Source organism: Heteronotia binoei, chromosome 2, assembly GCF_032191835.1.
Source record: "Heteronotia binoei isolate CCM8104 ecotype False Entrance Well chromosome 2, APGP_CSIRO_Hbin_v1, whole genome shotgun sequence".
NCBI classification, from domain to species: Eukaryota; Metazoa; Chordata; class Lepidosauria; order Squamata; family Gekkonidae; genus Heteronotia; species Heteronotia binoei.
This window is the reverse complement of record NC_083224.1, coordinates 138,670,835-138,693,402: the sequence shown is the minus strand read 5'-3', so window position 1 is coordinate 138,693,402 and position 22,568 is coordinate 138,670,835. Positions and strand designations below refer to the sequence as shown.

At 37.3% G+C, this 22,568-nt stretch overlaps 1 protein-coding gene across 21 annotated transcripts in view; it reads right to left on the bottom strand.

Annotated features, from left to right (window-relative positions):
• Positions 1-680: 680 nt before the first annotated feature.
• Positions 681-22,568, bottom strand: part of ADGRL2 (adhesion G protein-coupled receptor L2) — a 266,626-nt gene continuing 244,738 nt past the window's right edge. For 3 of the 21 annotated variants that reach the window (XM_060232086.1, XM_060232090.1, XM_060232088.1), the window contains 9 exons: positions 18,662-18,753; positions 17,585-17,629; positions 17,253-17,279; positions 16,404-16,572; positions 12,386-12,514; positions 10,572-10,668; positions 6,232-6,360; positions 5,287-5,304; positions 681-2,743 (listed from right to left, as the gene is read on the bottom strand). In XM_060232086.1, the coding sequence (XP_060088069.1) occupies positions 1,989-2,743; positions 5,287-5,304; positions 6,232-6,360; positions 10,572-10,668; positions 12,386-12,514; positions 16,404-16,572; positions 17,253-17,279; positions 17,585-17,629; positions 18,662-18,753 (1,461 nt within the window). In that variant the 3' untranslated portion in view covers positions 681-1,988. Of the gene's footprint in view, positions 2,744-3,465; positions 3,519-5,252; positions 5,305-5,923; positions 6,006-6,231; positions 6,361-10,571; positions 10,669-12,385; positions 12,515-16,403; positions 16,573-17,252; positions 17,280-17,584; positions 17,630-18,661; positions 18,754-22,568 lie in introns of all 21 variants that reach the window. The other 18 variants (XM_060232089.1, XM_060232107.1, XM_060232091.1 and 15 more) reach the window with 13 other exon arrangements.

Genomic DNA, 22,568 nt, shown 5'->3' with positions numbered 1-22,568 from the left:
GAATGACTGGAAATGAAAACTGGAATCAGAAGTATGCTATAGGCAATCTAATGTAGAGGAATGAACGAATAGTTTCAAAATAGTATGTCTGAAATTAAATCCTGCTTCTGCTGGTAACATGCTATAAACTGCTTTGGGCAAAGCATCAGTTTCCTGCCTCGATTCCCCATCTGCTAATAGTAGCAATAACAATAACCTAATCTGCATATCACAAAAGACTGCTGTGAATTACCATCTTTGCAAGGCCTTGAATATTCACAGCACTTCTATAAATGCTAAAATATTAGTATTTTTCCCTGTGACAAGAGCTTATCTTTATCACTAATTATAGCCATATAATTAAAATTTCATGAAATATGACTGCAGAGTTTGCAACCATTTTTTATTTTTAATAAATCAGGTTCCTATTTGAGTTTTAAAAATCTGTTATGTAAATGGAGGACACTGCCACACACTTTTTGGAAAAGAAGCTTGCGTTTCTCATCTTGATCATATGTGACTATGACTAGAATATCAAGTAGCAGCAATGACCTCTATTCAATAGAGATATATAGACAGCTCCTACTCCAGTCTTCAACATATAAATTGAGAACTGTACAGGAGCAGTGTGCTAAGTAGAATTTAGTTGGCAGTGCATAATCGAGCTTATGACTCTCAGGTAAGAAAGCGCATTTTACCTATTTGGAAAAAAATTCACATTTATTTACTGTCAAACAGGTGTTAAACTTTACATTGGATATTAGTGATGGGCTCATTATTAACAGGTTTACACAAAGGGATGAAAAAAACAAAATTTTTCTGAAACAATGTACAATTAATTAGATCTTTCATCATAAAATAAATTAATTACTAAATATAGGCAGACGGAGTATGGAAGAATAATATTTTTGTTTTCTCTTAGATTAAAAAGGACAGGCACCATTTGTTCCCCATTAAATTTTTAGAGTAATATCCTGCCCCCCCCCCAATTCTACTCCCCTCCCCAGTTAAAGAATGCAGTGGGAACTAATTTATAATCTGTTGCAGATACTTTACCAAATTTGTGCAAGGCATGGCTTCTAAGAGAATTCTCCCCAGAAAATATGTTCGTTTGGCAATAAAAAGTTTGAAACATAAGAAGAACACTGTTTACAGTGAAAAAGAAGTGAAAATGGGAAGAACTTGCATTTTAAACATATTACGGTACTATGAACCAAGTGTAAGAAAAAACAGCTTGTAGCATATGTGCAACCAAGAGCGTTTCACAATATTTTCTTCAAACTCTTTAAAATTATTTTAATGACAATTATATTTCCGTTTGGACACAAATGTATTTATTTTTTTTACCCTAGCAATAGAACAAAATATAATTTCTTTAGCCATTTTTTTCATGAGAACAGTTCATTATACAGTTGAGGAAATATATGAAATAAGGCCTGTGGCTTGATTGCTAGTGGTTAGACATGTTTTCAATCTTTGCCATAATGGAAAAGATTTTCAGTGAACTGCAAACTGATGCAGAATTTTCTCCTGCTTATGCAAGTCTTGTCAGGAATAGTAAGGTACAGTAAATTTGTCCCACAGGATTTTTAGAGCCTACGTCTTGTATATAATACAATGTAGGTCTACAAAAAAATGATGCAGCCATATTTACAAATTTAGTTCACAAATTGCTGCAGTAAAATGGCTGGAACGCTTTCTTTGCATGTGTGTATGTTTATTTCACAATCTCTTTTATGTCAGCCGCAGAAGATATCTTAAAATACCTCGATGGCATCTTTTTTTTTCTTTGTAACAAATAATTCTTTTAGTATACTCTGTGTATATACAAAGCTTTGTTTTATAAAAATTCACAGAACTGCAAGGTCCAGTCATCTCCGTTACATGGGAGAAAGAAACCACAGGGACAACAGAATTGTCTCTTCAAGAAGGTATGAGAGAGCCTGCATGGGGCCAATTAAGTCTGTTTAATACTTGTATGTGGTCTTCAGTATTCCTTTGCTACACTATTAAAGGCTTGTCACTAGTTGCATTTGTCCTTCCCTAACGTCCCCTTCTGGAATACATCCTTCCTTGTTAATAGGAATTATATAGCCATCGCTATTGCCCCTGCTGATTTGATAGTACATCTGAAGCTGATGACCAGCTCCGAGATTTGGCATGCTTTTGTAGTAAATGTCCTCATTCTCACTCCTCCTGGAGGGAGAGAGGTCTTCCTCGATGTCGGGACTGCTCTCGGGGTAAGGAGAGTCTCTGAGGTTAGGCATGCTCGTGTAAAGGGAGTCTCTGTTGGGGGACTGGAGGTGGTCTTCGACTTCAGCTGTCAGCTGTGACACATAGCTATCTGTTCCTTCAGTTTTCACTTTCTTCTGTGGCTGGTACAGAAGGGAGTGAGTCCGCTGGGGAATCAGGGGGGCCTCAAGCTCCTTTTGGTGCAGCTCCAGGCCTGGGTTATCACTGTGCATCAAAGATGACGCATCTGCAACGATAGCATCATCTTCACTACTGCTCCCGCCGATCACAGCTTTGATTGGTAATGTGCGCTCTAGGTTGTGGTTCTTGTTGCTGCCCCGCAGGTTGTTGTGCACTAATTCTGAAATGATCATTTTTTCAAATGCGGCATCATTCAGGCTTAGTCCACAGTCTACAACTTGCACACTGTCATTATAGTCCCCATTGCGCAAAGAGTAGCTGTTGTTGAAATTACCATTTAGCGGTAGAGTATCCATGGCACTTGTATCCCTGGCATTGTTCAGTGAATGTCCTGCAAGAGAAAAGTGACACCCTACGTTAATGTCTAGGCTGGAGCTACAGTTCTTATTCTATAAAAGAACTTTTAATGTAGTTCAGGACAAAGTTGTACTTGGAAGTAAGACTTGAGGAATGTTAGGGTGATTGGATGTTCCCAACGGTAAGGATATGTACCTTATAAGAGAGAGAGAGAAGTTTATAAAGTAGTAACACTTTTCATGAAGCTTCAATGTTACTTTAAATTAGAAATTTGAAAGTAAATGCAAGGTTTCTAATTTAACAATTTAGCATAAGTTCTAGATGTCTTCCAACAAGGAAGAGGAAGGTCACTCCATGCCCTTGCATATATAATGCAATGCAATTCATTTGTAAACATTTATATTTTAAGTACAATACCATGATTCGGGGAAAATAAAATTAACAGAATTTGTCCTAAACAACACTAAATTAAAACAAAAGCCCCCCCCAAAAGAAAAATTAGGTCACATACAAAACAGAAGGTAAATGTGTAACTAAACCCACGTCATTGGCAAGCAACTACTGTTACAGCATTTCTAAATTTTCCTTTTTGTGTGTGTTTTTTTTCTTTTGAAGATGGAATAAAGAAAAGAATGAAAAAAATGGACAAGTACAGAGATTTCATGTTAAGCACAGACAGCCACCTCTCACACTAGGGGGACTGGGGTCCACAAGCACCATCCAACAACACGGAAGACAGCAGGTGGAATGACTCACTTTGGACAACTCACATCATGTCTGTCTGCTCAGGCTATCTGGCCTAAGAGTAGCTGATATATAAAAGAAAGTAAAATGATTTATTGTAACATGATGAAGAATTACTGAGCTTATCAGCAACTTAGTCAGAGCAAGGGTTCAACAAATTAGATTGCTTGCAATAACAGCTTTTCCCCATTTTAATGTGAATTTTTGTTTTTGTTTTTGGTTGCATTTTTCTCTGCCAGCAACGGCCCCAGGCTTCAGAGTGTCAAAGTTCGCCTGCAGCCCTGCAGTCTGCATCAGTCACAGTGACAGCACTAAATGAAACCACCATAGTCTATTTAAGAGTTGGGCCCACAGACACCATGGGCAACATGGAAGTCAAAAAGCAGAAATGTTAGGGATTCCTCTAAGCATGGGTCACAGAAATTAACCAAAGAATAAATATTAAGCTGTGGAATGGGAGGAGATTATCAGGCAGGGCTGACATTTTTCAACTGCTGGAGAAATGGAGAAATTGAATACGTCTTGCTGGAAAGATGAAAAGAAGTTTAGGAAAGAAACAAAAAAAACAACCTGGAGTTTTATGGTGACATGCTCTTTTTTCTAGAGACAAAGTAATTGGTTTGCTATAGACACAAAGACATGTAAACTAAGACATCACATTGCTTCCCAGGCAAAGAAGAAAAAAGAAAGCTTTGAAAGAAACTGAATGGTGTGTCATGGAAAGTTAGATGATTTGTTAGTGAACTCTCCTAGAAGAATCACTTTTAAATTCTTGAGAAATGTGTGGAAAAATCAAGAAAGAATGAGGTACTGTTTTTGGAATGAAACTGACCACTGTGAGGCTGCTGCATTATATGCAAGGCTTGGAGTAGCTATATAGAGAGAAAAGTGATTTTTTTAAATGTGTCTAACAACATTTCCTGATTTACTTTCAGCCAGCGCTTAAAGCTGCAGCTTAACCAAGAAAATTCAAAGTTGCTTTTATAAAGACTGGATTCATGCCCAAAAGTGACTTTTTTTTGTTTGGTTACAGAATACTAATTTTTGAAGTGCAAGAGCTGCAGCTAATCTTGTATTGTATTGTTGCAGCCACCCATGTGCACTGAATTAGTCAAAAGGATGGCAATTCTTTGAACAGCTTCTCTAGGCTTTGATTAAACAACTTTTTTGTAGTTGGGTAATTTTATATATGTTCCTAGATCTCTCTTGCAAAAAGCCTTATCCATATGGAACATATGGCATTTATATGAGACAGCCAACACATGGACTACATGCTGGTATTAATTTCCTCTATGAAGGCTCTCTCTCTCTCTCTCTTTTAGAAATAATCTAATTCTTTATCCTCTACTAAAGAGATATCGAAGCATATTTAATAATCCAAAATGAATTTTCTATGATATACTGCAGAGTTAAGCACACTTGAATATACTTCAACCAGTTTTAAAGAGGCAAGTTTAGCTGCCCGTGATCAGGTAATTCACTTGAAGTCTTTTCATAGCCTGTAGCAAGATTACAGTGGGAATGTGAAAATGTAAGTCAATTATTAAGCATCTCTGTTTAATGGTGCTCTGGTTTTTAGCAGCAAATTATTTCAGCATTGAATATCCTCAGTTACCAATAGGGCTTGCTACAGACCTCTTGTGACTTGTTTCCCTTTCCCAAAAAGCAGTACATATGTACTGTTTAAACAGGGAAACATTTCATTTGCAAATTGTGAACCACTTGCCCGCTGAGTCTACTTCATGACCGCTAGTTATGTTTTAATTGTGCCCATTAAAAATCATGCTGAAAAAATTTACATTTGATAGGCAAAGTTAAGTTTTACTCCCATACTTGTCTCTCTGTAGGTTGCTAGAGGAAAGCATAAGGAAAGTAAGAAAACAGGAGAATGAACATAGAAACTACAGTTCACCTTTTAAAATATAAAATAAGGAAATCTGACATAGAACAATAAGTCTGGTTTTTAAAAAGAACATGCTTAATAAAGATTTTCCATTACATTAGAGACTCTTATTTTATAGCTTATTCAACTCATAATTATTAAAAATGTTTTAATTTGGGAATTGATTCAGTAGTGAAAGGCAAGCAGTTAGACAGTATAGTACAAGTAAGCTAGTGAAGAGGCTCTGACAACCCTGAACCTATACATATGCATGTGCACATCCCATCCCAAAAATTTAACTGCTGATGCTGCCAACAGTCTTAGGACCAAGGCCATACATCCCACACTTCTATGTTCTCTTCTAATTCTAATCACTACCTGAACACTTCCCTAAGGAAAAGAAAACAACTCACATAAAGCTGCACTATACTATAGTTTGCCTCGAAATATGACTCTGGATACAGTTTCCCACACTAGGATAATTCAGATGTCAAGATGCCTTGTGTGGGTTTAATTGCCTAATCAACTCCAGAAGCAGAATGTTCTCAGCAAGCTTTTGATTAATTTTATATTGCATAGATGTGATACCTCTAAGTGATATATATCTTGAAGATGGGTTCTCAGACCAGGGGGTGTCAGTCCTGTAATAGTATATTAAGATTTATGCCACCTGTGTTAAAAACATGGATGATTATTGGCAACGGCTATTATGGAAAAGGCATTATCACTATAATATAGTGCAGTTTTACAAGCCTGGCATTATCAGCAGTACTCTCAAGGGAGAGGCATTCTGAAGTCAGTTCTAGGTCCCCAGCTACATTAAGGGAAGGGGGCATTGAGCAAAATATCATTAAGAAGCATAGGCAAGATCAACATATCCCAAAGTGTGGGCACACCTGGTGAGTTAAACACAGGAGCTGAAGGGGCATTACATACAACGGTTTCAGCAAGCAATGTGTTATAAGGATTGTTAGTGCCGTGCGGTCGAAGAAGAGGGTTTGTTAGTAGGTAATTGCCAGTCATTCCTAAAGCAAAGAAATAGAAAGAGAGAGACATCAGCTCTTTAATTTGATTCTGACAGTTCCAATAAAATATTTTTTGTTTCATCATGAGTCGTGTATATCTTGTCAAATTTAATTCAGCTGAACATTTCTGAATGTATTTGAACTACTAATTTGAAGAAAGAGAGTGAAAATGTAGTTAGATTTCAGTAATTCACAGGTGCCGTCCAAATCCCCAAAGTAAACACCTGCTGAGAATGACATTTGCTAATTTATACAAAATCGCTGTTAAAACAAGAATAGCAATTAAATACCAAAAGACCCAATGCTCTGTTTCAAGATGTTACAACTTAATGTCTATAACCTTAATCATGGATAGGCACCAGGACTGAGAAATCAAAATCATGTTAATTTAAAGGCATTGGGCAATCTCTGATGGGGGGGGGGGAACCACACCAGAGTCTATTTCTAACTTAAGTGTAAGTAGAACAAGATTTTTTTTAAAGGGAGGGGAAGCACAGCTTTTTCAGCCAAAGGTGAGTTTAGCACAAACTGCAGGAAGCCTCTTTTATTATATGCAAAAGAGCACATGCTGAAGGTTTTGGGACTGGGGGTGGGGGAGGTAAATCATTCACACAGTCTTGTAGAATAAATGGATCCATGCTGCAATATCAACTACAAGGCTTTTTAAAAACATCAATTATCTTTAAGGTATGTTTTTTCCCTGAGTAACAATAATCTTAAATGAGCACACTAAAAGAAAGAACAACTAGTTTAGCAATTTCAGTCCAAATGAATCAATATTTTTTGTACTAGTGTCTAAATAAGCAGGCAAAGTTTCAAAATAACATCTTGGAAACCCGCATGGATCTTGGGTCTCTTAAATGAACACACTCGTCAACAGTACATAAAATTAGATTACAGTCTTTGATAGTCTCTGTGCACACATATATATCACATGAGCTAGGTGACGGTGCTATTCAACTGAACAGTACGGGTATGCATAAGAAAGGGTTGATCTTGTCTGAATATATTACATGTCCAGAATGAGATAGAGTGCAGTCTAAAAATTTACATACAAAATTTAAATTGATTAGCTTCTCATTGTGGCAATGGTGGCAGATATTACATTTTAAATATTAATGCCTTATCACCACTCAAAATATTATTACTGTAGGTAGCAAAAAATCCTGGAGTTCGGGGAATTGCTTTACTGACAGATTATGTTAATCTTATTTGGTGTTGGTTTCATTTATTTGATTTTCACAGATTTTTTTTTAAAAAATGCAATCTACATACAAGAAAGGGCAGTTCAAGTAATCTTCTGCTGTAGCGTACATCGCAAACTTTTGACTGTATGGTAATTTTAACTAATTAACATAATTGAACATGGATCCACATTCCCCCTCATCACTGTTATCCTCATTGTGCTATAGCAGAATGAATATTGATTCTCATTCCTTAGTCCTGGTGGTTCTAGTAAATTAAGCTCAAAGGCCATGGGTCTTGCAGGCAAATAAAGAATAAAGAGTTGCCAAATTTGGGTTGAGAAATTTCTGGAGATATGCAGATGGAGCTTGGGGAAGCTGGAGTGTGGGGAGGGACCTCAAGGGGGTATAATGCTGTACAACATACTCTCCAAAAAGCCATTTTTTCCCAGGGGAACTTATCCCTGTAGTCTTGGATATCAGTTATATTTCAATGCGGTCACCAGGCCATTTAGACTAGAGACCTCATTTGAAGGTTGGCAACCCTAGGAATATGTGGGCAATTTCTCTTCCACAATTCCTGCTAAAATTAGTGGAAGCTGTGCATTAGAGCCAGTTTGCAATAGGGTTAGGAGTGAGGACTAATCTGGGAGAACCGGGTTTGATTTCCCAATGCAGCTGCTGGGTGACCATGGGCAAGCCACAGTTCTCACAGAGCTGTTGTCTTAAGAGCAGTTCTTGGAGAGCTCTCTCAGCCCCACCTACTTCACAGGGTGTCTGTTGTGGAAGAGGGAGGGAAGGAGATTGTAAGCCGCTCTGAGACTCTGAGTGAAGGGCGAGGTAAAAATCCAATCTCTTCTTCTGTAGCCTGTTGTTTTTGTTAGGGTATGTTGGCAATTATGAGTTCAGAAAAGTTTCTGCTGGTTAATAATGGAGTAGTTATGTATTCTCTACGGACAAAAAATGTTTCTCTTAGGCCCTATGCAGATATTACTAGTCAGGAAAAAATGTCTCCTTTCAAAGTGTTTCTGATTGGCACATCTTATCCTACTTTCTCAACATGGGGAACAAATAATGTCTGAACTTCACTGGGTTTAAAGTCAGTATTATGACCTTGCCTCTCTGTCCATGCAACGAATGGTACTTAGCTGTTACGGGATCAAGGAGATGCTGTGTTCCCATAAACATGGTACAAATTGAGCTACAGATTGATTTTTTTTCTCTAGGACAGGGGCAAGGGAAAACCTGAGAACGATGAAATTTTCCTCAGGTAATATCTGAACAAGTCCCAATTTTCTAGCGTAGTCTTAATTTTGCTAAGAAGTCTGTGGGCAGTTTATTGATTTTAGCTGAGCTGATGTGTCTGGGAGTGGAAAGAAACCAGGCAAGGAAGATTGTGCACTGGTTTGGGATATGGGACGTGCAGTTCCACATACATCAGCAAAATGTGTTTTTCAATATGCCATAGGGTACTGCAACCCTGTGGTACATGCCACAGGAAACTGCAAGCAACTGTGGTGTGTACTAGAATTGTACAACTGTTGGAAAAGGAGTAGCAACTATTTACCATAAACAATACAGATATACAGAAACATAAGGTATGTTGCAGCCCTTAATTCTTAAGTTTACTTAGCAGCTGTGTACTTTTGAGTGTAATCTGAGGTTTTGGGACAGAGAAAAGTGAGAAAAAGCTTGTAAAAGACTCTACATGGATCATGTGACTAATAAAATGTATATATACAACTCTCGCTCCAAAGAATCTGTATGTGCTGTGTACATCATGCTCTTCTGAATATAGAGTTCTCCTTTGACTTCAATACATTTTAAAACTATACAACCATATTGTTTTGCATACACAGAGCTACTCGTGCCATGAAATGGGAAAGGAATGTTGGTGGCTGAATCGGAAATGCAATGGAAGTCCTGTTCCAGTGTTTCACGTTTTGTGGTTGCCCAGTAAGAATCCTGCATTTAGAAAATTAGAATCCAGAAGCTAGAGGCAGAGTCTTAAATAAGACCAACTGAGCATTGATTGCTTGGGATTTCTGGAGTATAATAAGTCCTAGGATCAATCCCATCAATATAGCAAGTGAAAAACTAGTAGAAACAGTGAAACACTGGTTTTGTTTTTATTACTACCTGGAAGGCCCCACTTCTCATAACCTAGATTTAGATTTTAAAGAAATATGTAATGAGGCAGCTTTCAGATAAAGATGTTAAGGTTAAGTGCTGTCCCATTAGCATCACACTTCCGTTATGAAAAGATTTGGCATGGAAGCCACTGAGAAAGTTTGCTCAGCCTTTAGTATTTATGGCTGGAACACAGTGGAGTGGCCCTTCACTATCATTTAGTAAACCTGTAGGAAGAGATATGAAGGTTTTACAAACATTAATCTGAGTTGCAATGATAAATCTATGTCTAGAGGTATTAAATCTAGTCTATGTGGCTATATTTTCTCCCTTTTGGGCTGTCATGTGGCAGACAAATGCTGCCTTACAGACTTGATCAAAACTATACAGAAAAAAAATCTTTGCAGATGTCTTTTGTAAAGAGCTGATTTCAATTTGATTTCACAGGCAAGATGTCCATGTATGGAAATCTAATGAATTTAAAATGTTATTGTGCTGGTAGTTCTGTTTCAGTTTTAGAATACAAAGGTTAGAAAAGGTTTTAAATTATGTTCTTGCTTTTAAGTTAAATTATTGATGAGACTTATTTAAGTATACACTTTCTATGAATGAGAATGCTAGCTTCTATCCTAAGAAAGGAGGCTGAGAGAACCAGTTTTTAAATGTATTCAAGACAAACTTTATAATTTTAGCAAGTACTGCTTCTGAACTGCCTGTATATGTGTAAGTGTGTTTGCCTGCATGTATTTTCATAATCCAGTGCAGATGTTCAGTGTGCCTACTATAGACATTTCTTTTTATGATTTCCAATGCAATTCTAAATTCATATCTAATAAAATACTGCTGAATTATTTAAAAAATAAAACAAAGGAGAATGAAATGTGCCCAATAACTGACCTTGATTAAGTGTTGAAGTGCTATTGATATCACCTGAGATAAAAGAAGATTCAGATTGTTTTCTCACAGTGTCATTCCACATTCTTCTTATTCGGCTCTGTTAACAAAGTGAATCAAACATAATTGTCACATTTCAAGCAGCAGACTGACACATTTTGTCACTTTTACTCTGCCTTTGTATTGCAATCTCCATGTGTGCTATTATGGATAAAGTAATGGCGAGTGGGGATGCTGCAAATTTTTGAAGCAAACCTGTTTGGCAGCCGAACACACCCTGGTTAATATACCCTATCAGTTTGTGCAGAGATCAAGGTTATGTTCACTTTGTACTGAACAAACTGAACAGCTGGTGGACAAGTGTGCAGATGCCTGCTGGTCAGAAACCAGCTCACAGCTGATAGGGGGGAGTCAAGTTCTGATCTTCCAACACTACTTTGCATCTTAGCTTTGCTGTGATGGGACACAAGACATTTTCAAGGAAGAATCAGCAGAAGCCAAGTCCCAGCTGATGGGGAAACTACTCTGAATAAACTTCTGATCTACCCACCTCCCTGTTTGTAAGACACTGATAACTTTTGTTCCATGGCGGATAGAAGCTGACCACTAATGTTCTTCCCCTCCAGTTGCGGAAAAAACAGAAGTAATTAGCTTCTGTTCGCGCCCTAATCATCTGTCCCTGTAAGGCTTCAGGAAGAAGCAGAAGAGAGAGCATTATCAGCCGAGTACCAGCTTTTCTCATCAGCTCCTTGACCGCTGCAGGCAAACAGAAGGTAAACCAAACAGAGGGATGTTCAAGCATACCCACTGGAGAGAAGCATGTAGTTTTAATGGAACTGGCTGCGGAGAGTTTACCTTCAAACTAGTTTACAGCACCATCTTAAGCAGAAGCATGCCCTTCTAAGCCCACTGATTTAGAAGAGTGTGATTTTACTTAAGATGATATTGTCAGAAAATCAAATGTGTTATGTTTCTTCCTCTACATCCTGAACAACTAGAGCTAGATGAGAGTTGACAATGCTATCCTGTTCTGTACCGTTAAGTCCAAATCAAAACATTTTAAGGAAAGAATCACATTTAATAATTATGCTGAAAAGGCCACTAAACATATACTCTTGATAATTAGTTTGCACATTCTAGAGCTGAACAGGAAACCAGTTCAAGTTAAACTCTGCATGAGGGCCTACAGGGCTGTGGCATTTTAATAAAAAAAGGGTAAAGTCCTTTTTGATAATGTCCTTTTAGATAAAAAGGAGGAAATGTGCTTTCTTCCCTGGAAGAGATAAGGAAAAATTAGCTGAACTCAGTAGCTGCCTGAGGAAGAAAGTTTAACGTTAAGTCAGGATTTATTGTTCATGCTAGTACATATTCTATCTAAACACAACCAGTATTCTTGCTGCAGCTGTTTTTGCCCTAATTTTGTTTACTAAATTTCCAGAAAATGGCCAGATGGGTTCATTTGTAAATTGTGAAATATGCATTTAATAAACATTCCTGAAAGTGCATTACCAAAAACTTATCTCATTCTCATACTTGACTGTTCACCCACTATTTCTCAGAGATGTTTTCCTCACCATTGTCCAGTCACAATTGGGAAGTAGCCCTAAGTCTGCATATCCTTGTGTTTAAAAACTACCTTTCCACCTTATAGAAATGTTTAGAAATCAAGTCCAGAATGTGAAAGCATGTAATTGTTATCTAGATTGCTACAATAAGGACATGATTAGTGTATCTGTACATCTTTTAATGTGCTATTTGTAATTAAGGATAATTAAAAGTTACTGACATTAATAGATACTGCCAAAATATTTTGTTACCTGAGTACCAGAGGAATAGCGAGCACTAGTTCTTGTGGTTGATGCCTTTACTGAACTATGTGGGCTCTCTGTTGGTAATCCTCCACAACAATAGGAATGTCTGAAGCACTTTCCATATTCCTTCCGTACCTGTAAGCCAGTAACAGTGCTCATAAAATATACATTCATAATTTCATTTTTTAAAATTGATATTTCTAGCCCATCCTATTCTAGAGATTTCAGTTATAATAATGCTAAACAGAGAGTCTCCAGAATTGAACCAAATTTAGATTTCCAGTTAAACAAATATTGATGACAAGCAGTATTATTTATGTTATTGGTCCATCCTCTCTTAAGCATTGGTATGATTTGGTAGATAAGAGTTGGAATATCATCACTTCAAAAATGCCAAGCTTTTGGTTCTCATTAGATTATTTGATATGATTGCATTACTTAAAACAGGTGTGATCACTGGCCAATTATCACTGGCCAATTATTTTATAAGTGGAGGTATAAAATAATTCTGCCTGAACTGCAGATGGCTTCTTTGTAAGCAATTCATATATTTGTTTTCTGCTTAACTGCCTCCTGGTTACAACCAAACACCACCAGTATCTAGAAGTGAACTGCAAGAAGCATTTCTTGTCCAGTGATCACACCTCTTTCAAGTAATGCAATCATATCAAATAATCTAAGGAGAACCAAAGGCAGTAAACATGTGGAGGAATGGGGAATCAAACCTGGTTCTCCTAGATAAGAGTCTGCACACTGCACCAAACTATATGCTACACCAAACTGGGTCTTGACCAAATTGTCATGGTCAAAAAAATGTGAAGATTACTTTGAAGCTGGTTTGGGTAACTAGCCTTCTTCAATAGCTGTTCATTAACAGCATTGTCCACTTTACCCATTCATCAGGTTAAGCAAATGCAAAGAAAACTGAATGGGGTATGTGTATATACGTGTGTGCACTAAAGCTATAGGTGGTTCTGAACAAAAGATTTTAGCTTATTTGGGATCCTAGAGACAAATTTTAAGTTCATAGGGTTGGTTAAAATCACAAACATGTGAATCCCTAAACCTTACTATAAAATGCTATAGTAGAACGTCAGGAAAATATGGATCTAGAGTTTAACATATTTTAACTGGCACAGAAGCATATTACAAATCAGGAAGCATATGACCAAAACCTGTCTCTTTTTATCCAAGTACCACTCCCTGGGGCTGATTTTTGCCTAATGTCTCTACTGCTGCGAATATACATTATCTGTCGGTACAGCACATTCCACTGTCATTATTTCTAAATTATAGCCTGTTCAAAACTGAAGGAAGTAACAGCACTATCATCTTGTCAGAACTAGAAACAATAGTTTTCACTCTCACAATTCTATTTCTCTGTTCAATTTACTGACCAACTAGTAATAACAGAATAAAAAATCTGCATTAGCTATGTATACAGTGGTTGAATGATAGCCAGTGAAAGACGCTGCAAATTTTAAACACTAAATGGCAACCTGAATGTTTGTTCAGGTATGAATCATCTCAGACTAGATGAAGGTGTTCTGTACTTGACTGGCACTTTAATATTGCTTTCTGCTGATGCCACATAACAGAAGAAGCAGTGCACAACAAAAAGCTGCATACCTCTGGATTATGTAATTTTTTTTAAAAAAATAGCACTATGTAATAACTTACACTGGAAATGACTTGCATCTCTTAAGATTTTCTTTTTTAAAATGTTTGGAGCATTCAACTCATGTTTTGTTCCAATGACAAACAGTATCTGTACACAATGCAGTATTCCTTCTAATTTTTTTTACATAAAGAATTTTGTTGAAATTTTTGTAAAGGATGCTACACTCAAAACAAATAGGATGGCAAGAAAACTCATTCTGAAATGCTACACTTGAAAAAAGGTTGCTTCTGACTCACTTACTAAAAGCAGCCTATCTCCAATAAATACTTTGTCAGCATTTTGTTAATGTGTGAACAACACTGGCCCTTTTAAAAACCTCCAGTAAAAAGCCTACTGTAAAACATTGCTTTAATGTAGTTATCATAGCATTTGTAAGACACCAATAATAGAGTACCTTTTTTTCCTTGTGTTATTTTCTTATAACTTTCTTCCCTGTTCCATCTGCTCACACTTTCCTAACTCCCTTGTAAACCCTTGGGTATGTTATTTGTTTCCATTTATGGAAATCAAACGTGTTGTGTCTCAAGTGGAATGGAAATTAAGTGAGGGGTTGCTTTGGCACAGTATGTTCAGCTTTGAGGATTCTCATTTTCACCTCTCTCTGTCAGTGTAATTTACTTGACAATGGCTGAATTCAGAAGTTATGAAGAAGCCACAGTTCATTTGTGATGAGAACAGCCAGGAAATCCTCTGGTTCAAAACTCTCTCTTTTCTCTGCAATGCACTGCACCGCACCGCACTAAAAATAAACTAATTTGCTGTGGTGTCAAAATTGGGCACTTTAACAAATTGTGGTTTGTTATTTGTCTAAATACTAGTATTCTAAAACGATGTAAGCTTTGTAATGTAAAACAATGCTTTGTAAGCCGCCCTGAGCCTGCCTTGGTGGGGAGGGCGGGGTATAAATAAAAACTTATTATTATTACTATTATTAAGCAGAGGACTTCTTGGTTTGTTATACCTGGAAACAGTCTATAAAAAAGATATAGTAATTTTGCATAGTGACAGCTATTAGAATAGGAAACCATCTAAGCTGCCTTGATTTATTCTTTCGTGGAAAGCTGTATTTCAGAAACATCAAAGTTTTATGATATTAACAGATTAGAACAAAACAATAGTTTTAAAAACCTATATATATGAAATCAGAAGATTTCCATATTACAATGCTATTGTCAAAACCTGCACCATGTAGATAGGTTTGTTTAGTGAGGTTTGTGATTCAGTAGAACAGCCCCCCCTGTGGGCTAGAGATGCCACACTCGTACTGAGTCTCCAACTGATTCTCCTCTATCTGCCCTCCAAGTTTGCTGTGGATTGGATCTAGGGAGCAACTTATTGCCCCCAAAGCAGGTACTTCAAGAAAGTTCTCTGGGAAATCAGGAGTGTATCAAATGGGCTCCCAACAAGCTGGAGGCATCAATGTTGGGAGCCCACGGACCTTTTTGGGATGCCCTTCTCCCTGCCTTCCAAGTTTGGTAAGGATTGTGGGGGTGGAGTAGCAGCCCATCAAAATAGGTGCCCCAGGAAAGTGTTCTCTGGGGAAATCACAGTCGCAGGTCCAGAAGCATATAGAACAGAACCCTTGCAAGCCACGATACATCAAACTTGCAGCAAACTTCCCCGGGATGCCCCTTTACATGCCCCTCAGAGCAGAATGAAAGCCACTATTGGTGATTCTAGGGCTGCAGAAGTCAGTCCCCCCATTACTTTGACAATCATAACTGATCTGTAACACACTGGCACAGGTATATTATGATTGTCAAAGTAGTGTGTCTGCCACAATGTGTTTGCCACAGCTGCCACTGACATCCACCACTATGAATTGCTTGAACCTCCGAAAATCACATGGAGGGTCATGGGAGGTTCGGTTCACGAACTTTGAACCAGGTGATTTTCATCACAAATTTAGGTTTATGAGCCAGTTCCTGTCCATCCCTACGTATAACCCATGAGAATCCTGCACTATAACCTGCTGACCTTGCTCCCAACTATTACTATGTTTTCATTTCTTTTTAAAAAGTTTTCCAACCATTACTTACTACATCAGCTTTCAATCTGTTTGCTATGGATCAACAATGTAAGTTGCCCTAACCAGATAATAAAAAATCATGGAATGTGGGAACTTCAAAATGACTCGATGGGAGAACAACCACAAGAACAAGATTAATGGGCAAAATTCACAGCAGAATCACGACTTACTCGTCTGTGAATCACACTGGGAAAATAGTAGTAGAAAGCAGAATACAAGTTATTTACTGTAGCCACTGTTTTTACCTAAGTGCCCATTTAAAAGTTAATTGAGATATTCTGGATGGAAATCAGAGAAAATGTGCAATAACTCACTTTTTTTTGGAGTGCACAATGAAAGATGAAAATAAACATTCCTTGGAAAGCATTAAATACTGTGAAAAGGTATGCCATCACAATGGTCTCTTCATTGACAAAAAGCAGCCCAAAGGACCATGTTAGGCCAAGAAGACACAGGAGAGCAAATGCACCTAGGACCCACGACCTGAAAAAGAACATTGATTTTAATCACATTGCAGAGAAAAGTGCACACAGCAAACTCATATATTAACATTTTACTTGTTGTATTTGACTTTTACTAGCATACATGTTCAAATGAAAAGCTCTCTTGAATTTAAACTTTCATCTATTAAAGGAAGAACAATTCCATCAGTAGTTTTCATCAGCAGTGAAAACAGCAGCAGGCTTTCTCCTTACTCAAGACTTAAAAAAAAAAATGGCCAGAACTATTTTGAAATGCAAAGATGTACCACAAGACATCCCTGCTTTATCTATTTTTTTAAAAAAGTAGAGATGAAAACTCTAGTTTAGCTGGTAATGGAAACTCATATTCTAACAACTGTGCTTGTATCTGACATACACACACACACAAAAATAATAATAATGAATATGCAAAGGTTAAATGACAGATCAAAAGCAGATAACCTAAAGCTAGAAGATTCTGATTAGCTCAGCTAAACTGATGCTAGATGATCTAACTTTCATATGGAAGTGTCTCACTGAAATGTGACAAATACATGGATTGATCTGCAAAAGAAAGTCTTTAAAGGATATTAAGTCATGGGTAAGTTTCAGGCGGAAACAAAAAGAATTGAAGAAAACAGTGCAGAATGAAAGAAAAGAGGTTTTTCTTCAGTGCATTCCACATCTAACTAATGATCTTACTTGATAAATGGCTTATTATCTTCATAGCTAGAAAGCATTATAAGCAGAAAAGAGAAACAAAATGATTAGACAGAATTTATATTGAAATAAATAAAGCATTTTAGTAATATTATACAAAAATAATCAAAATTAGAGAAGTCAAAGTGCAGATGCAAGCAGTTTAAAATAATAAAAGGCATATAACAGTTAAAAATAGCTTAGCAAATTAGACATCTCCAAAGTAGTTAATTAAAATCAGGGACAATCTGCAAAACTGTCCAAATCTGCAAAGTTGTTTTGTTTTTTAAAAAAAAATCATGCTCGAAATTTGTTAATATAGGGTTCTATCTTACCCAGGTAAGTCCGTATTATAGTAGCCATCACAAACACGGTAATTACTGGTGTGGATGAGAAGACAGAAAGAAGAAGAAAAGGAAGAAAAAGAGAGATGCTAAAGATTAGCTCTCTCTTATCATGCAACATGCAATGAAGCTGATACAGTGACCTATCTAAGCAACGTCCAGTTAGCCTGGTTGCAAAATGGCTGCTGTGTTCAGTGACAATTCAAGAGCCCAGCCCTAGTTACATTTTCCTTGCAACACCCAATTATTTAAGCAGTGCTTACTTCCAATTAACTGTTTATGATAAAAAGTGCTGTTCTTCCAAGGCCAGCCTAGCAAAATAAGTAATACCATATAGAACTAATGAAGGGATACGTAACCTTAGGCCAATAGCTTTTATTCAGACATTCTGAGTTTCCTTCAGAAAAAAACAAACAAACATATCCACACAATGGCAGATATTGGCTGGAGATGGGGAAGAGAGCCTTATCTTGCCCACCTGTGACCTAAACCGTGATTCATCACTGCCAGATTCTTATTAACTATTTTATTAACCAATCACACTAATCTCTACTGGGGTGAAAGTAAACATATGTTAAATTAGCATGAAAAGCATCAGATTAAATTAGCATGAAAAGCATCAAATAATCTTCAAGATAACAATAGTAATATGGGTAAAATCTCTTAGAGGAATATGATTATAAGCAGGAAAACTGCTGAGAACCCTTTAACTGTGGAGCATAATTTTAACAAAACTCAGCAGAACAACACCAGCCGTACAAACAGGAACATCATTTTGAACTATGTTTTAAATGCAAATAAAATTACTAGATCACTGTGGAATTTCTGCAAAGGCACCAAAATGACGTCTTGGCAGCTGTTTCAGGCAGGAGTTATTTAATTTTGACCCTTGTCTGTGACATTATAGCAACAAATGTGACGAAATCAGACCTGATGTTCTTTGCTTGGCATTGACAGCTACGGTTGCCGAAAGACAAAGCCATGTGTTCCTAATGGAGGGCAGCTTTCAATCAGTTTGAACAATCAGAAAATAATCATAATTCCTCGATTTGAACACAAAGCACTTACTTAATGTTTTCCAACCTGCTGGAGTCTGGTTTCAAAGTGCTTGAATGCTTCACCATTTTGCACAGTGTGATCACCAGGAAGATAAGATTCAGCTGTTAAAACAGATACCAAAGAAATTAAACTATTTCAAGTAAAAGGTTGAGTAATAATGATGCTCTAGACTAAATAGAAAAGGGAAAAAATGGTTATTTCATAGCCTGTTTGGTGGGTTGGTGACAGAACAGCTTCTTAATACTACAAAGCTGTTGCAAATAAGAATGAGATTAAAAATGGTTGATGCCATTCAGGATACATCTTATATTACTTTGCATGTTCCCTAACAATTAAGTTTCAGTTTAGTATATATTCTCCTTGATGGTAAACATTCTTAGAAAACGATTACAATTTTTTTTAATGATTTCAGCCTTTTAATTGCTTTGGGAATTTTCAAATATATGCTTAAGCACTGGGGCCTACAAAATGTAAGTGCTTCCAGCGTCCCCTGAAAAGCAGCGTTAAGTCAGGAGACCCCAAAAGACAAAAAAGCCATGTGGAATGGGGTGCTACAATGAGGAAGCGGAATCAGGAGAGTCTGTGGTCTCTCCTACTATCAGCAGAGCAGAATGCCTTTTTGTGGGCAACACAAGAGTCTGCCGTGGAAGGGGAAGGCAGGGGAAAAACCGCCTCACACTTATGGATTGTATGAAATTGCCTCTCCTTCTTTCAGAGCCATTTCTCCCCTACTGAGGTTCCTAGAAACTCACAGTACCATCTCCTTTTACAGAACTGTAACAGGTTATGTCACTCTTTGACCAGCTGCTTCCCTTTTGCTCATAAGAAAAAAATTTAAAATGTTTTAAATGTGGAATCTTTGATATCACAAAGCAAAGCAAACTCTCCCTCCAGGAGACACTTGCTCTACTCCCTGTTGGACTATGAAATTGCCTCACAGGTGTAAATGGAATGGCATCTCTGATGTTGCTTTCCTCTAAACAAAACTGGATTTATTCTGGATTTGGTACTGTTGGAATGTTTTTAGTGTGCAATGTCATAACTACTGAGAGTTAGTTCAATTGCCAGAGACACAGTTACAGTGGTTGGCTGTGTTACTACATTACTTCCACTGGCATTGTTTTGATTTGTACTGTGCTAAGCAGGAGAGGATTGTAATTATGTTACACCAATGTAGTAAGAGCACAGGATCTGTTATCAAGTCAGGGCTGGTTCATATTTACTTCAGTTGCTTTCTACATTTACAGCAGCATTAGATTGATAAAGGCAGAACAATCTGAGCCAGGACTTTGTGTATCTCAGTAGTGAAAATCTCAATGGATTATGAAGTCCTGGAAAAGCACCTTTCATACCACAAGCTTTATCCACATCAATGATCTATGAGATCATACTTTACATTACCCTACTCATGCAAATACTGTGTCCAATATTAAGGAAAGTTGTTGAAAGTGCTGAAAGAATCAGTCCACAATGGCATCCAACCACACATGCATGTGTGTGAGTGCACACACACATTTCCATCTCCATAGGTACTTGTTCAGGACTGAAGACCAACATGTAAGTAGATAACTAATAACTAGTAATGCAAAATAATTTGCAGTCTGTATTACAAATGTAAGAAGGAAGGAAGGAAGGAAGGAAGGAAGGAAGGAAGGAAGGAAGGAAGGAAGGAAGGAAGGAAGGAAGGAAGGAAGGAAGGAAGGAAGGAAGGAAGGAAGGAAGGAAGGAAGGAAGGAAGGAAGGAAGGAAGGAAGGAAAAAGCTCCTGGTGGTAGGTGAAAATGGAAGTGTCTTTAAAAATACAGCAAAGAACTGCAGTTCCTCAACAAAGTAACTATGACAACAGAACATATGATACTTGTTACATCTCTGTGAAATATGATGTAATTTAAAGCATCACCAAACCAAAGAAGACTAATTCACTATCTGAAAACAGTATCTGGACATCCTGGTTTTTCTGTGCTCTAGGTGCTTATTGAAAAATTATTCAATTTTCACTTTAAAAAAGTGAGAGAGAACAAACCACTGAGAAGATGCATCCCCTTGTATATCAGTCACCTCCAGACATTCGGTTGGGAACAAAAAAGAAGTTATTTTAAATAATTTGCTCTCTCTGATACATTTATGAGTCAAAGAAATTGGGCAGCTTGCTATTTTATCATGTAATATGGAAAGAAGGCAGTGCAGGGGAATTTGCTGAAAATAACACACTCCTATAGTAAATTTCCTCTTTCAATTTAAGAACAGTCTATGAAAAATAGAACTATATAAAGAAATCTTTCACTTATTCCCCATTCTGCTAATTTTCAACACTGATATTCAGCAAATTACACATATTTACAAAGCAAGATTTTTGGTTTGGGTTTTTAAAATTCATTTAAATTTTTTAATCTAGGACTATTTCCAGTAGAACATTCCTAGTAATTTGCAGCGTTATATATCCTGAAAACCACTGATGGTAGCTACTTCACTGAAAGGATGCAAATTGGCCAGTGGGAAGCGTTCCACTGTTTTTGCAGCAAATATTATCTGGATAATACCTATGTTCATTGCATTATATGTATATGTCTAAAAACAGAAAAAAGAGGTCTGATTCTAATGACCAATTTTGCTGTGGTAACCTCGCCATGACATGACTTTATTTTGTTTTTAATGATGAAGCATTCCCAACATGAAGAAGAAGAAGAAAATATTGGATTTATATCCTGCCCTATACTTTGAATCTCAGAGTGGTCACAAACTCCTCTACCTTCCCCCCCACCCACAACAGACACCCTATGAGGAAGGTGGGGCTGAGAGAGCTTTTTACAGCAGCTGACCTTTCAAGGACAACTCCTGTGAAAGCTATGGCTGACCCAAGGCCATTCCAGCAGGTACAAGTGGAGGAGTGGGGAATCAAACTCGGTTCTCCCAGAAAAGAGTCTGCGTATTTAACCACTACACCAAACTGGCTCATGAGATTGGACACATATCCCAGCCTGCATTAGAAATAGGTTTCTTGCATTACATCTTTAATTACATGAACGTAAGTGAAATGGCTGCTACATATTAAATTTCCAATATTTTTTTTGAAAAAACTTTAATGTTTCTAACTGTTCCACTCCTAGCCTGACAACAGTTTTTTGAGTACACTTTGGAGTACTCAAATGGCCATAATAAAGTAAATCAGTGGCTGACATCATTACTGGCAAACTGACTGGGCTTTGGACATATATATTTGGAGCTGGGCACAGACTTCGGAGGATGGTGGAAGACAGGAGGGCTTAGCGTGACTTTGTCCAAGGGGTTGCAAAGAGTCGGACTCAACTGTGCGACTGAACAACAACAACAACAACACTGATCTTTATAATATCCTAGACATGGTAAACATATTTACATATTCTTATATGTAACTCTTATAACTGGAGCAATAGTTAACTTTGGAAATCTCCATTATACTCAATAAGAAAGATATTTTCTCACTGCCTGTATTTTATTATTCTGTATTTTATTACCAACAACGTGATAAATCTCTATTTGACGAACTGAAAGACAGTAATGCCTCTTCAAAGTGGCAGGTAATAGATAGCACCATGGTGAGGTAACATAACCGTGTTGATTGAGGTCCTTTGTATCAGTAAAATTTACACAGCTAACTTATCAGATTTGTGAAGATCTCTCACAGAAGCCTCTTATGAACTATAACCAACCCACTTTGACTGGTATGAATGAATATGGAGGAAACAGAAGTCAAAATATAGCCTTTTCTGACCAGAGCTTATAAGGGTGCACTGTTTGTTTTATAGCCATCAACCTGCTCAATTGAATCACGTTCACCTGAGCTTAGCAGCTTGAAATTCATTCCACACAGCCTGAAGTGCTGACATGGATATGATAAGACAGAAGAACAGAAACACCACTCTGAAGTAACCTAGCTG